General features: G+C 38.1%; 1 protein-coding gene across 6 annotated transcripts in view; it reads right to left on the reverse strand.

Annotated features, from left to right (window-relative positions):
- Nucleotides 1-15,276, reverse strand: part of fto (FTO alpha-ketoglutarate dependent dioxygenase) — a 352,522-nt gene that overhangs the window by 249,558 nt on the left and 87,688 nt on the right. For all 6 annotated transcript variants that reach the window (XR_012101891.1, XM_073069994.1, XM_073069993.1 and 3 more), the window contains one exon: nucleotides 13,718-13,861. Coding sequence is in view for 5 of the 6 variants with exons in the window: in XM_073069994.1 (XP_072926095.1) it covers nucleotides 13,718-13,861 (144 nt within the window). In the remaining variant the exon portion in view is untranslated. The remainder of the gene's footprint in view (nucleotides 1-13,717; nucleotides 13,862-15,276) is intronic.

Here is a 15,276-nt window from a genome sequence, read left to right on the forward strand (position 1 = left end):
CTGAAGTGCACCTCACCACTTGAAGCCTGCTCACTTCATCAGAAGCTTGTCAAATATTGAGGGTTAGCTTGTTCAACCCACCATATGCAGTTAAAGTGGTGCAGATGGTCAGTGAGTTCAGTATGTTCTAGCACATTATAAACAACAGGTAACATCCCACAATGCAATTGCACATGTAGCCAAACACTTCATCTGTATTTAAATCCAATGTTTAGGCAAAATTGAACAAATAAAATAAAAATCTCTGCAACCATTGTATTTTTAAAATTACTGCTTCCAACCTTTCCAACAAAAATTCCAATAGTAGTGTCAAATATAAATGGATTTCAAAAATTCTTACCTCAGAGGTTCATTACCCAACCAGATTGTACTGTCCTCCACTCACTATGATTATAGATTTGTTGGATATCTTTACTGCAAAACTTAGCAATGCAGAAAAACTTTACCCGAAGAGATATGTTGACAAGATTAATGACATATAAAAATATTACTATACAATTAAGCCATATGAATGAAGATACACTTCAATGTTTTGTTTAGATGTTTCTTTAATAAATCACTCCCACCAATTTAAACAGCAATTCTGCCTGAATTTAGTTCCCATCATAGTTATTGATGAAATTCATGCTACACCACAAGTCAAAGCATATACAGAGTCATATAGCACAGAAATGGTTCCTTTAGCCTAGAAGAATCATGGCAACCATTTCCCCCCATCTACTCTAATCCTATTGGCCTGTGTTAGGACCACATTCATAAGACCCAGAAGCAGAATTAGACCATTTGGCCCATTGAGTCTGCTCTGCTATTCAACTATGGCTGATCCTTTTTCTCCTCCTCAGCCCCACATCCTGACCTTCTCCTCATAACCTTTGATGCTGTGGCCAATCAAAAACCTATGAATCTCTCCCTTAAATACACCCAATGACCTGGCCTCCACAGCAGCCAGCGGTAACAAATTCCACAAATTCACCACCCTCTGGCTAAAGAAATTTCTACACATCTGTTTTAAATGGGCGCCCCTCTATCCTGAGGCTGTACCCATTTGTCCTAGACTCCTCCACCTTGGGAAACATCCTTTCCACATCTACTCTGTCAAGGCCTTTAACATTTTAAAGGTTTCAACGAGATCCCCTTTCATGCTTCTAAATTCCAGTGAGTACAAGCCCAGAGCCATCAAACATACCTCATATGATAAACCTTCCATTCCCAGAAACATCCTTGTGAACCTTCTCTGAAACCTCTCTAATGTCAGCTATCTTACTCAAGGTGAGGCCCCACCAGCACCTTATAAAGCCTCAGCATAACATCCCTGCGGTTGTATTCTAGACCTGTTGAAATGAATGCTAACATTACATTTGCCTTCCTCACCACAAACTCCAAGTTTGTGCTTGGACTGCCAAGTCCTTTAGCATCTCAGATTTTTGGATTTTTTGTTCATTTACAAAATAGGCTGCACATTTATTTCTTCTACCAAAGTGTATGACTGTGTATTTTCCAACATTGTATTTCATTTGCCACTTTCTTGCTCATTCTAATCTGTCTAAGTCCCATTGCAGCCTACCTGTCTCTTCAACACCACCAGCCCCTCCACCAATCTTCATATGAACTGCAAACGTGGCAACAAACCCATCTATTCCATCATCTAAATAATTGGAAAACAGCATAAAAAGAAGCGGTACCAACAGCAACCCCTACAGAACACCACTGGTCACTGGCAGCCAACCAGTAAAGGATCCTTTTATTCACACTCGCTGCCTCCTAACAATCAGCCAGTGCTCTAACGACACCAGTAACTTTCCTGTAATACCATGGACTCTTAACTTGGTAAGCAGCCTCACGGGTGGCACCTTGTTGAAGGCCTTCTGAAAGTCCAAATTTATAACATCCACTGCATCCACTTTATCTATCCTACTTGCAATCTCCTAAGAAATCCAGCAAGTTCATCAGGCAAGATTTTTCCTTATATCTGATTCCATCAGCTCCTCAGACAACAGAAAATACACTAGCTGGTAGAACTGTACAAGCTATCATGCTGCAATGAATTTCCGGATAAACTATCAATCTGTTTAAGACCATAAGACGTTGGTGCAGAAATAGGTCATTCAGCTCATCGAGTCTGCTCTGCCATTTCAACATGGCTGACCCATTTCCCTCTCAGCCTCATTCTCCTGCCCTCTCTCCTTAACCTTCAACACTCTGATTATTAAAAATCTATCAACCTCCGATTTAAATACACTCAATGACCTGGCCTCCACAGCTGCCCGCAGCCATGAATTCCACAGATTCACCACCCTCTAGCTAAAAAATTTCGTCCCCATCTCCATTCTAAATGGACTTCCCTTTATTCTGAGGTTGTTTCCTCTGGTCTAAGACACCCCACAATAGGAAACATCCTCTCCACAGCCACCAGATCTAGACCTTTCAACATTTGATAGGTTTCAACGAGACTGCCTTCTTATTCTTCAGAACTGCAGCGAGTACAGGTCCAAACCAATCAAACACTCCTCATATGATAAACCTTTCAATACCAGAATCATTTTTGTGAAACTTCTTTGAACCCTCTTCAATATCAGCAAATCCTTTCTTAGATAAGGTGACCAAAACTGCTCACAATACTCCAAAAGAGGCTTCACTAATGCCTTATAAAGCCTCAGCATTACATCTTGTTTTTATATTCTAGTCTTCTCAAAATTAATGCTAACATTGCATTTGCCTTCCTCAATACTGACTTAACCTACAAGGTAACCTTTAGTGAATCCTGCATGAGGACGCCCAAGCCCTTTGCACCTCAGATTTTTAAATTTTCTCCCCGTTTAGAACATAGTCTAGGCTTTTATTCCTTCCACCAATGTGATGACTATACATTTCCCAACACTGTACTCAATCTGCCACTTCTTTAGCCCATCCTCGAGCTGCAGCCTCTTTGCTTCCTCCATACTAACTGCCCCTCCACCCATCTTCACATGTCTGCAAACTTGGCTACAAAGCCATCAATTCCATCAAGTTCATTAACATACAACACAAAAAGAAGTGGTCCCAAAACTGCCCTTGCGGAGCACCACCAGTCATCAGCAACCATTCAGAAAAGGCTCACTCGATTCCTAATCTTTGCATTCTGCCAATCGGTCAATGGTCTATCTATGCTACCATCTTCCCTGTAATATCATGAGCTCTTAGCTTGTTCAGCAAGCTCATATGTGGCACCTTGTCAAAGACCTTCTGAAAATCCAAATACACAACATCCACTGATTTTTCTTTGTCTATCCTGTTAATTATTTCCTCAAAGAATTCCAACAGATCCGTCAGGCAAGATGTTCCCTTAAGGAAACTATTTTATCATGTGCCTCCAAGTAACCAGAGACTTCATCTTTAACAATCGACTCCAACATCTTCTCTACCACTGAGGTCAAGCTAACTGGCCTATAATTTCCTTTCTTCTGCTTTCCTGCTTTTTTGAAGTGTTGAGTGACATTTGCAATTTTTCAGTCCCCTGGAACCATGCCAGAACCTAGTGATTCATGAAATATTATTATGAATAACTCCACAATATCTTCAGTGACCTCTTTCAAAACCCTGTCATATCCACCTGGCCCAGGTGACTTAAATACATTCAGACCTTTCAGCTTCCCAAGCACCCTTTTCTCTAGTCACAGCCATTGCACTCATTTCTGCCCCATGACACTCTTGAACATCTAGCATGCTACTCACATCTTCCACAGTGAAGACCGATAAAAAATACTCATTCAAGTTTGTCTGATATTTCCTTGTCCCCCATTACTACCTCTCCCTCATCATTTTTCAGTGGTCTGTCATCCACTCTAGCCCATCTTTTACTCTTCATATATCTGAAAAAAAACTTCTGGTATCCTCTTTGACATTATTGGCTAGCTTACCATCACATTATATCTTTTCACTCCTTAATGGCTTTTTAGTTGCCTTCTGTTGGTTTTTAAAAGTTTACCAATCCTCTATCTTCCCACTAATTTTTGCTATATTATATGCCCTCCCTTTTCCTTTTATGTTGGCTTTGACTTCCCTTGACAGTTATGAATCTGTCATCCTGCCTTTAAAATACTACTACTTTTTTGAGATGTATGTATACTGTGCCTTCTGAATTGCTCCCAGAAACTCCAGCAATTGCTGCTCTGCTGTCATTCCTGCTAGTGTCCCCTTCCGATTAACTTTGGTCAGCGCCTCTCTCTTGTCTCTATAATTCCCTTTACTCTGTTATCATACCGATACATCTGACTTCAGCTTCTCCCTCTCAAATTGCAAGGTAAATTCTATCATATTATGGTCACTGCCTCCTGAGGGGTCCTTTACTTTAAACTCCCTAATAAAATCCAGTTTGTTACACAACACCCAATCCAGAATAGCTGATCCTGTAGTAGACTCATCCATTAGCTGCTCTAAAAAGCCAGCTCATAAGCATTCTACAAACTTGCTCTCTTGGGATCCAAAACCAACCCAATTTTCCCAATCTGCCTGCATATCGAAATCCTGAGGGCTGCATAATGCATAATGCAGTTTGCAGCCAGGAGGAGTTTAACAATGCACCTGAAAATATATGGATTTGGAAGCAAGGCTTATTGTATGTTGGTTAAAAATTACAGCATCATTAATTTATTCTTTTCAAGAATGATGCTAGAGGAATGGAGCTGCACATCTGGACACACCCAAGGCATGATCCATTGCACACTGGAAAAAAAAAATTAATCAGGGACCTGGCAGTGCCAGGCCATGAAGGCAGGCTGTTAATAGGATAAAGGTGGACTCAAAACACATACTCCACAGTCAACAAAGCTCAACAATCCCTCTACTTTCTGAGAAGGATGAGGAGAGCTGGTCTATGCAAACGAATACTCACAACCTTCTACAAGTGTGCAGTGGAGAGCATCTTAATATGCTACATCACTGTGTGGTACAGAAACTGCAGAGTGGCAGACAGGTGGGGTCTACAATGGGTAATTAAAACTACCTAATGCATCATCAGCACCAACTTACTCACCATTAAGGACGTACATACGGAAAGGGGCCATAAAATGGCCATCACGGAAGAGGCTACAATAGAACCCCTAGACTTAATAACAGTTACTTCCCTCAAGCCATCAGGCTGATCAACACTTCCACTCATTAACCCACATCACCTAGCATCACTTTATGTACATACACTCAGTCCATGCATTTAACAGTAATTGTATATTATGTTTTATAGGTTTGATTTTATATTTATTGTGTATTTTTATTGTATACCTTATACCTATTCTGCTTTTTTATGCTGCATCAGATGTAGAGTAACAGTCACTTCATTCTCCTGTATAATCATGTACTGAAGAATGATACTAAACAAACTTGAAACCAACATTGCCAATATATGCATGGATTATATCCACTTCATCACCTTTGTATTAGGTACTTCTTGTTACCTGACAAAGTGGCTAACTGAGTGTATATTCATGGTCTTCTGTACACCACTGTTATAACGCGTTGTTACTTGAGTTACTGTCACTTTCCTGTGAGCTTGGATCAGTCTGGCCATTCTCCTCTGACTTCCCTCATTAACAAGGTATTTTCACCCACACAACTGCCATTCGCTAAATTTTTGTTTTTTGTTTTTCATACCATTAAAACTCTAGAAACTGTTGTGTATGAAAATCACAGGAGATCAGCAGTTTGAGATACTCAAACCACCCCATCTGGCACCAACAATCATTCCACAGTCAAAGTCACTTAGATCACACTTATTCCCCATTGTGATGTTTAGTCTGAATAGCAATGTAACCTCATGTCCCTGTCTGAATGGTTTTATTCATTGAAGTACTGCCACATGATCACCTGATTAGATATTTGCATTAATGAGCAGCTGTTCAGGTATACCTAATAAAGTGGTCGCTGAGTGTATATTTCAAAGGTTTCAAAGGTACAGTTAATGTCAGAGAAATGTATACAATATACATCCTGAAAATCTTTTTCTTCGCAACCTTCCACAAAAACAGAGGAGTGCCCCAAAGAATGAATGGCAGTTAAATGTTAGAGCCCCAAAGCCCCTTCCACGCATAAGCAGCAGCAAAGCAACAATCCCCCCCCACTTTCCCACCAGCAAAAAAATGCATCGGCACACCCCTATGGAGCACTCAAGCATGCAGTGAAGCATCAGTAATGACACAGACTTACAGTACCCTGAAGACTACTATTTAGTTGATGCTGTTATCATTTTCCAACTATCAAAAAATTTACAATTGAAATACATTATAAAATGTAATTATGAATCAGACAACACACACAAAATGCTGGAGGAACTCAGCAGGCCAGACAGCATTAATGGAAAAGAGTGCAGTCAACATTTCAGAACAGGGAAAAAAAAAGATGAGGAGTAGATTTAAAAGGTGGGGGTGGAGAGAGAAACACAAGGTGATAGGTGGAACAAGGAGGGGGAGGGATGAAGAAAATATCTGGGAAGTTGATTGGTTAAAGAGATATAGGGCTGGAGAAGGAGGAGTCTGAAGGATCGTAGACCATGGAAGAAAGAAAAGGGGGATGGGCACAAGGCCGTGGGGGGAAATCGGCAGGCAAGGTGAGAGTGGGAAAAGGGGATGGGGCTGGTGAAGGAGAGGGTGGGGGATTGGCCATTATTGGAGTTCAAGAAATTGATGTTCATGCCAATGGGTTGGAGGCTACCTAGACAGAATATAAGATGTTGTTCCTCCAACCTGAGTGTGGCCTCATCGTGACAGTAGAGGAGGCAATGGATTGACATGTCAGAATGGGAATGGGAAGTGGAATTAAAATGGGTGGCCACTGAGAGATACCGCTTCTTCTGGTGACGGAATATAGATGCTCAGCGAAACATTCTTCATTGGTGAGAACCAACTTAGATTGCGATTTGTCATCTTCTAGCTTGCATTACAGAGGAAGCCAATGTAACCACTGAGTCCATGCTGGCTCCTAAGTCAGCAATCTAGTATGTCTCATTCCTATTTCTTATTTTCCTGTGCTCCTGCAACCTATACCTCTCACACATTTTAGTTCTTTTTGGCCGCTAATCTACACTAAGTGTAGTTTATAGTGGCAATCCCCATGATTTCAGGATGTGGGAGGAAACTGACAGAGCCAGTAGAAAACCCATGTTATCACAAACAGAACGAGCAAACACCTCATTGACAGCACATGCGATCAAGTGAAGTAGGTTTCCATGGGGCTGCACTAATTGTTGTGTTACTGCACCAATTAGCAAGAGTTCATAAAATACATTGCACAGGAGCCTCATCGATATCTCCTGGTTGTCAATTCATGAGTGATATTGACACCAAGAATTAGAGGACAGGAACAAAGCACCAGATACTAGCAACTGAGTTAAAAACAATTGGCTAAAACATTATTTATAGATAATAATACTATTTGAATAAATGTCAAAAGATACAGTCTATTTTAATATTCTCTGTTGGAATCTCGCACTCTCTCTGATTTTTAAGTAGTACCAAGATTTTTGGTATCAAACATTGAATGGCAGCATACCTTACACGCTCCTATACTCATTAGATTGGCAAATAAAGGCATTTTAAATACTTGTCAATATATCAATTTGACCAGTTTTTATTTTATTATGATTATTATTTATTAATAATATTATTATTTCAATAGTCTTCTTCTAATGTATTTTACATCATTTAACACATTAATGACAATCTCTATACGTCCCTAGAACCCAACTTTTATATGGGATTAGCAGAGAGGTGCAGTTACCTTTTAATTTAAAAAGGCATGCGCAACCAGTCATAGGGGTACTATAGCAATTCACAGCTTCAGTCCAGGTGTATACTGGGAATGTGAATGCTTGAGTTTGCTTATATGTTAATAATCCAAAGACTAAATTATCAATAAACTTCTGGGATTTGCTTCATGGAAGTTGAAAGTTTTGACATCGCAAACAACAGGCTACAATTTGAAAGGAAGAAACATGCATCACTGTACCATAAGTTATTATATGTGAACACTGAAGAAACAATTTGCTTTTGTTACAAAATGATTGAAATACAGTTTAAAGAATATTTTGCTCTACATTCAGAAGTCAGGAGCTAGTTGCACAGTCTCATATTATGATATATACATTAGAGAAATTATTGCATTTAGTAACAACAATAAAGGAAGTTGACTCCATGCATGCCAAAGGATCAATTTCCACTTGTTATGAAAATGCCTTTGATGTTGAATACTGCCAGTTTGAACTGCTCTAACACCAATTGAATGGATAATGACTGAACAAATTAAGTTCAAATCATTTGAAACATGACGAAACTCTTTTAGTATCAATGTCCAGTTTTCAAAAGGTTGTCTGCCTGCTGTGTTTGTGTGACATGGTGAATTACAAATATGGATGCTAATGAACCTGTATACAGATAAACACTGAATTACACTACCCGGTGAGAGTTCACAGGAATGAATTGTAAAACACAGCATGCTTTTCTCAACAATTCTATCAGATTAAAGGCAGAAGCTCAAGTTTTTAGTCAGGATTAAATATCGAAGGTCAAATACAAGAGTGCATGGCATTTAGCATACATGACATGCTGAGCCAATTATTTACAAACCTTGCTGAATGAAGGCCACCCGCTCAGGTAATCCATATTTAATTTCCTTTATACCTGCAAAACTATCAGCTGAATTGACATTCCATTGTGACATGCTGTGACTATTTCCAGACCAATATTTTCACAACATATCTTGTACTTCACTATCATAATCCCTTTCAATGCAAGCAGCTGAAATTTTACTAAAGTGCACTGTTCACATGCTAATTTTCAGAGGGCCATATCATGGTAACTACAGAGTAAAGAAATCAATATCTAACATGGTTTTAGCTGTACCCCAGAGCTGCAGGTTGGCTAGGTCTAGAAAGCATGATCCAGCTGGCTCAGTGATCCACCAATCAATCAACCATAGCAGATCATATATTTTATTATAAATTAGAACTGACCACATGTTCTCTAGCCACCTACACAGATAACATTCTGTAATATATGTATGGTGGCAATCTCAGTGCTAGATAATTCATTCAGCTTGCTATATTTGAATGCTTATTCAAACATATTAAGAGTTTTCTGTACAAAGTCCATCAGCAGGATACATTGTAAAGTCAAGAAAAATATACCAAAGACAATGCATCGTTTGCCACTGAGAGTCAATAAATCAAAAATCAAGAAATGTGACTCTCCTGGGTAACCCACAGCCAACAGGCTAATCTGTCATTTCCAACACTGCAGAAATAACTGGTGACCTTTCAGTGCAACTCTGCACTCTGTCATATTTCTAAACACTGTCCAAGGACCAACTTCAATTCAAGTTAAAGAGAGCAATATATAAAAAGGCTCATGATTTGTACAGTTGTATGTGCAGTAGTTCAAACTCAAACACTTTAGATTGCAAAATTATTTGACTTTACAGTTGTTCAAAATGCTGTCACTTTATTATAATAGAATCAAGGGCATACAATCTTGCATGGAAAAAAAATAAAACTCAAAGGGGCCATCAGTCAGTAGGGTAGTTCACCGTTCTCATGTTAAGGCATATCTATTGAAATTACTAAGTTCTCTCTGAAACTTCAGCTATTTGATTGCAAGCAATAATGACAGTGCCCCTTGTTCCTTTCACATAATCATTTTTGTTCCTTTAGATCTTTCCAGACCTTGAGACAATGAAGTGCACCAAGGGTGCTGAGTGCTGCAATATCTCAAACAAATATGAGCAAACCTCTGTTCTGCCATAATATTATGTAGAAAGCTATCATGGAAGAAATGATACCATGTTTAAGTGACTTTGAATTAGGAAAAACAGTCGTTATGAATTGGCAAGTGTGTTACCTGAATTATATCACAAGATCCATTTCCAAACATTAATTATATCTATGTTTCATTGGGTAGAAGAATAGTATTGAGAATCTCAATTGCAATAAAAAAGATTAAATAGATTAAACAAAACATAGTCAGTATCTTTATCAGTTTTTAAAAGCATGTGGAAATCCTCAGTTTAATTACATTGATAGATAACACTTAAAATACAATGATCCTAGTTTTAATCCTGCAAACCTGGTGGTGATGAGTGTACGGTGTTTAAAGCAATTTTACAAACTTACCAGACCATTCCTTGTCAGATAATATAAACATCTAAATAAATGTTGCTCTGGAACCATGCCAGAAAAATGAGGATTAAACTACAATGGGTCAAAATGTGCTACCACTGGCAAGCAGTTCGTATTCTTCAGTGTCATACAACTCCACTCCTCATGCCAAATTGCTGGTAATTAAGATCAAGATCCATAATGGTGAGATCTTGCGTGAGAGCAGAGCGTTGAAAATGTGGTGTTGGCATGTGAATGGACTAGAATAAATTTTATCTCCATTTCCCCTGTAAAACTGTGGTCCCACCTTTACCTGTATCAGAGGTAAAACTTCTACACATTCTTTAAGTACAAAAGTTGCAGAAGGTCACACCATTTCAGAATCATTTTTAATATCACTGGCATGTGTCATGAAATTTTATTGTTTTATGGCAGTAGTACAGTGCGCAATAATAAAACAATATACTATATAAATCTTTTTGCTCTTTTTGATACATTCTGTATATATAATAAATTAAATATGTCGTGCAAAAGGAAAAAAAAAGTGAGGTAGTTTACATGGATTCAGTGTCTATTCAGAAATCTGATGACAGAGAGAAAGAAAATTACTGCCCATTATGCCACTGGCACTTCAGGCAGTAATGAAGGTCCTCCATTTGTCTATCCATACAGTCACACACAGGTATAAAAGCATTCTTCATTGCTGTTTCCATGACAATTTTTTTTTTGCCACTCAGGATTGTTAGCCCTGAGCTGAACCTGGGAACTTGGGAGTACTCTTAGTTTGGCCTCTACTCTTTAACCTGTCTGGTATAGGTGCCCTACCAAGAGCCAAAGCACAAGACCCAGACTCCAGCCAACACAGCACTCCAGGTCATTGAGGCACGCAAGCCTCCAAACCCTACAGGAAGGTTGTAGTTCTTTTGGAAGAGAGGGGAAGAAGTGGTTCCTAAAATGTTGAATGTGTGTTTTTCAAACTTTTTCCTTAGTTTTTAAAGTCAATTTTAAGCCTAACCCTCTGATGGCCCTATCTGGTATTGTTGCAGGACATGATATTAAGTTGAAGGCATCTGATTTACATATTTTTGCCTTTAGCTCTCATAGCTAGGAGGACACTTTTGTTTAAATGGAAAGATGCTCAATGGTTATGTGACGTTATGTCAGGTTTAGATTTGTTGAAGGTCCATTGTTCAATTTCTGAATCTTGTCAAGACTTTCAAACATTGTGGGGACCTTTTCTGAATTACACCTTCAACTCGTTATTTAAACTCAGATGTTGGCTATTATTTTTATTATATAAGAAGGTATTTACCTTCTTTTCTCTTTAATAAACAGCTTCGTTCTTGGTAGGGGTTAGACATTTTTTTCTTTGTAATAAATTAGTATAGTTCAATATAACTATTGATTAACTTATATGAATATGGGGTAATGTAATTGTTATTATGAACAGATATAATGTAACTCGTAGTTTATTTTTCTTTTCTGACCATTTATATATACTTTCTTGTACTCTGTATTCTTCTATGTAGAAACTAATAAAAATATTGGAAAAGATTGTGTGTCTTTAGGCTCCTGTATCTCCTCCTTGAAGGTGGCAATGAGAAAAAGGCATGTCCTGATTGATGGGGGTACTTAATGATGCATGCAGATTTCTTGAGGCATCACGTTTTGAAGATGTCCTCAACAGTTGGTGCCCATGACGGAGCTGGCTGAGTTTACAACTTTTTCTGATCCTGTGCAATGGCCCCTCCATGCAACCAGTTAGAATGCTCTCCATGGTACATTTGTAGAAAGTTACTAGAGTCTTCAATGACATACCAAGTCTCCTCAAAATCCTAATGACATATACCCACTGCTGTGCCTTCTTTGTAATTGCATCAATACGTTGGGTGCAAGATTGACCTTCAGAGTTGTTGACACCAGGAACTTGAAATTGCTCACCCTTTCCACTGCTGACCCTTCAATGAGGACTGGTGTGTGTTTACTTGACATCTCCTTCTTTAAGGTCACAATCAATTCCTTGGTTGAGTGCAAGGTTCTTGTTGTGACATCATTCAACCAGCTGATCTATCTCACTCCTGTAGACCTCCTTGTTACCATCTGAAATTCTGCCAACAATTGTGTCATCAGCAAATTTATAGTTGGCCTTTGAGCTGTACTTTGCCACACAGTCATGGGTTTAGAGAGAGTAGAGCAGTAGGCTAAGCACACATCCTTAAGATGTGCCAGTGTTGATTGTCAGCAAGGAGAAGATGCTATTTCTAATCCACACTGACTGTGCTCTTCCAGTGAGGAAGTCAAGGATCCAGTTGCAGAGAGAGGTACAAAGGCCCAGGTTTTGGAGCTTATTGATTAGTACTGGAGATACGATGTTGAATGCTAAACTGTAGTCAATAAACAGCAGACTGACATAAATATTGTTATCGTCTAGGAGATCCAAAGCTGAGCGTACAGCCAGTGAGATTTATTTTTTATTTCAACAATAAAGCAAGGAGTAGGCCCTTCCAGACCTTCAAGCCATGCCACCCCAGCAACTCCCAATAAACCTGATTAACACCACCTAATCACAGGACAATTTACAATGACTAGTTAAGCACCTGCTTAGACTGTGGGAGGAAACCAGAAGACCCGGGGAAAAAACCACACATTCCACGAGAAGGATGAACAAAGACTCCTTACACAACGGCACAGGAACTGAATTCCAAAACGCCCTAGCTGTAATAGCATCACAGTAACCACGACGCTGAATTCTGTGCAGACTTTTTGTGGCAAATTGCAGCGGATCCAGGACTTTGCTTAGGCAGGAGTTGACCATTTAAAAAATGATTAATAATTAAAAATTAAATTACTCAATTAAAAGCAAATTTTAAAAATATAAATTAATGTTACCTTTCTCTATCACAGCCATTCATCTCCATTAAGATGAATTATCTTGCTACTCTTTCACAAAGGTGCTGTTACCATCCAAACTAAAGAGAATTTTAACTGAAGACCAATAAAATGCCACTCACTCATCAAATTCAATGTTTAATCCAGCCACAAGCAAGATGGTGGCTAAAAAAACAAGGTAAATTTTAATTTATTTTGAAAAGGCTTATTTTTTGAAATCTCAGGTGCCTCAAACTAAAGTTACTCCTCAACTGTGAGCTATCCTTTCAATTTCCCAGCAGTGACTTCACCTAGCTGAAATAACATTTCTATCCTACAGAAACAAAAAAAATTGGGGCTCAAGCTACAAGAGTAGGTGAAAGGATTCACAAAGTGGTCCACGGACATCACATTTCCTCACAGGTTAAAATCAAGGCTGTTGTTTCTGCATGTACATAACTCACCATTTAATTTCTAAATCAGTTTAACAACCATTAGCTCGGTTTCTGAATCGTCTCAGTTTCGTACTGAGGATTCATTCTTGGCTTTAATACAACCTTATTTCTTAAACCTGAAAGAAATTATTTATGTGTGTACAATATTCGTCGTCATTTAACAATCTGTGTCTCAACAGCTGAGTAGCATAGTATATTGAAACACAATCAATTTAATTTATTGCAGACAGTTATTAGGTAATCGAGAAAAAGTTAATATATCCTGAATAGCTTTTACCTCATTGTGGATCTCTTCTGTTTGTCTGACAAATTCAACATTCAAGGAAGTTAGGGAGGAAATGCCCAGTGTTGAATCTTTTTGCAGGTTCTTCATGGCTACATCACAGCGCCCAAAGATATAGTCCAAAGTACCACTTGAACACTGTAAGGCACATAATTTCACTGTACATTAACTAGATTTTGACTTCATTTGAGAGAAAAAACTTGGAATTCATTTGTAATTTGGTTGTGGAGTTCTTATAATTTCAAAGTCATTTGGCCAGAAGCAGTTAACACATCCAGTAAAATCTTAATGTCAAAATATTACCTCTGAGAACGATAATGCAGAAAACAAGAAGCAGCTTCAAAAATAACAACTCTGACAGCTTAGTCTTAGTTCAGATGCATTTTATGAACAGCCGTTTGCTGTATTCTGTTCACTCAATGACATTAATACCATTCCCTATTTACATTACTATTTAATTCTAAGTGGAGGATTTTATAAAATTTCAAGTACTGAGCTGTGCGCTATTTTTTAAATTATATAACCAATGCATTATGAAATGCTCTCCCATTTGTGATGTGATACTAAATGCTGTAGGAGTCTACTTTTTTCCTGGTGAACATTAAGACCAAAGTCATCAGTTTTAGCCTTGGCTGTATTTCCCAGTTTTAGTACTCTTTCCCATTTCATTTGGCCTTTTCAGAATCAGAATCTAGCTTGGCATATTATTTGATTCAATTTCATATTTCACATTCCTTTTAAAAACCAAAACATTTATTCCCATTTTTTCCTGATAGATGCCAATCACTTTTGTTTTTAAATACATTGATATATTGATAAATACATAAATATATTGATATACATTAACCAAGCTGGCACTTATTGTCTATCCCTTTTTTACCACTATAGTAAAACAAAAATCAACCACATTTTTGGAATTAGGATTCATAAAGTTGGCAGATCTCCTTCTGTAAAAGATATGAGGGAAGCAGAGGCAATTGTGAAGTAAGAACATCGGATATTTCCAGCAATGTCTGTCCTAAATCAGTGAACTTTTTCCCTTTTCAATATTCTTGTCTTTGCCAGGAAATTCCATGGACTTGGAATCAGTTCAAATTTCCTAATATTAAAAATATTGAATGAGCCTTACTTAAAGGGGAAGGTAGCTGTTCATTCACTGCTTATGTTTCCCATAAGGGCCCTGTCATCATTAACTGATAATTTGCATATGTTTAATTTTTTAATATACGGCTGATCAGTAAAGACATTGGCATATTTCTATAAAATCTTGGTCATCGCAGTGTGGAAGGAAAAACATCATTTAAGAAGATAAAAAAGATATTAATTCATAAAAGATTAGTTAAAATAATCAGCTTTCTAGATACTTATACAAAATGGAGTAGAGAGACAAAGGAACACAAAAGAGAGACAAGGAACACAAAAGATTCTGCAGATGCTGGAAATCTAAAGTAACACACACACGCAAAATGCTGGAGGAATAAAGAATGTTTTGAGCTGAGATCATTCATCAGGACCAGACTTAGATGGAAAATAAGGAAAAAGTAAAGAGATAT

This window comes from Hemitrygon akajei, chromosome 17 (assembly GCF_048418815.1).
Source record: "Hemitrygon akajei chromosome 17, sHemAka1.3, whole genome shotgun sequence".
NCBI lineage: Eukaryota > Metazoa > Chordata > Chondrichthyes > Myliobatiformes > Dasyatidae > Hemitrygon > Hemitrygon akajei.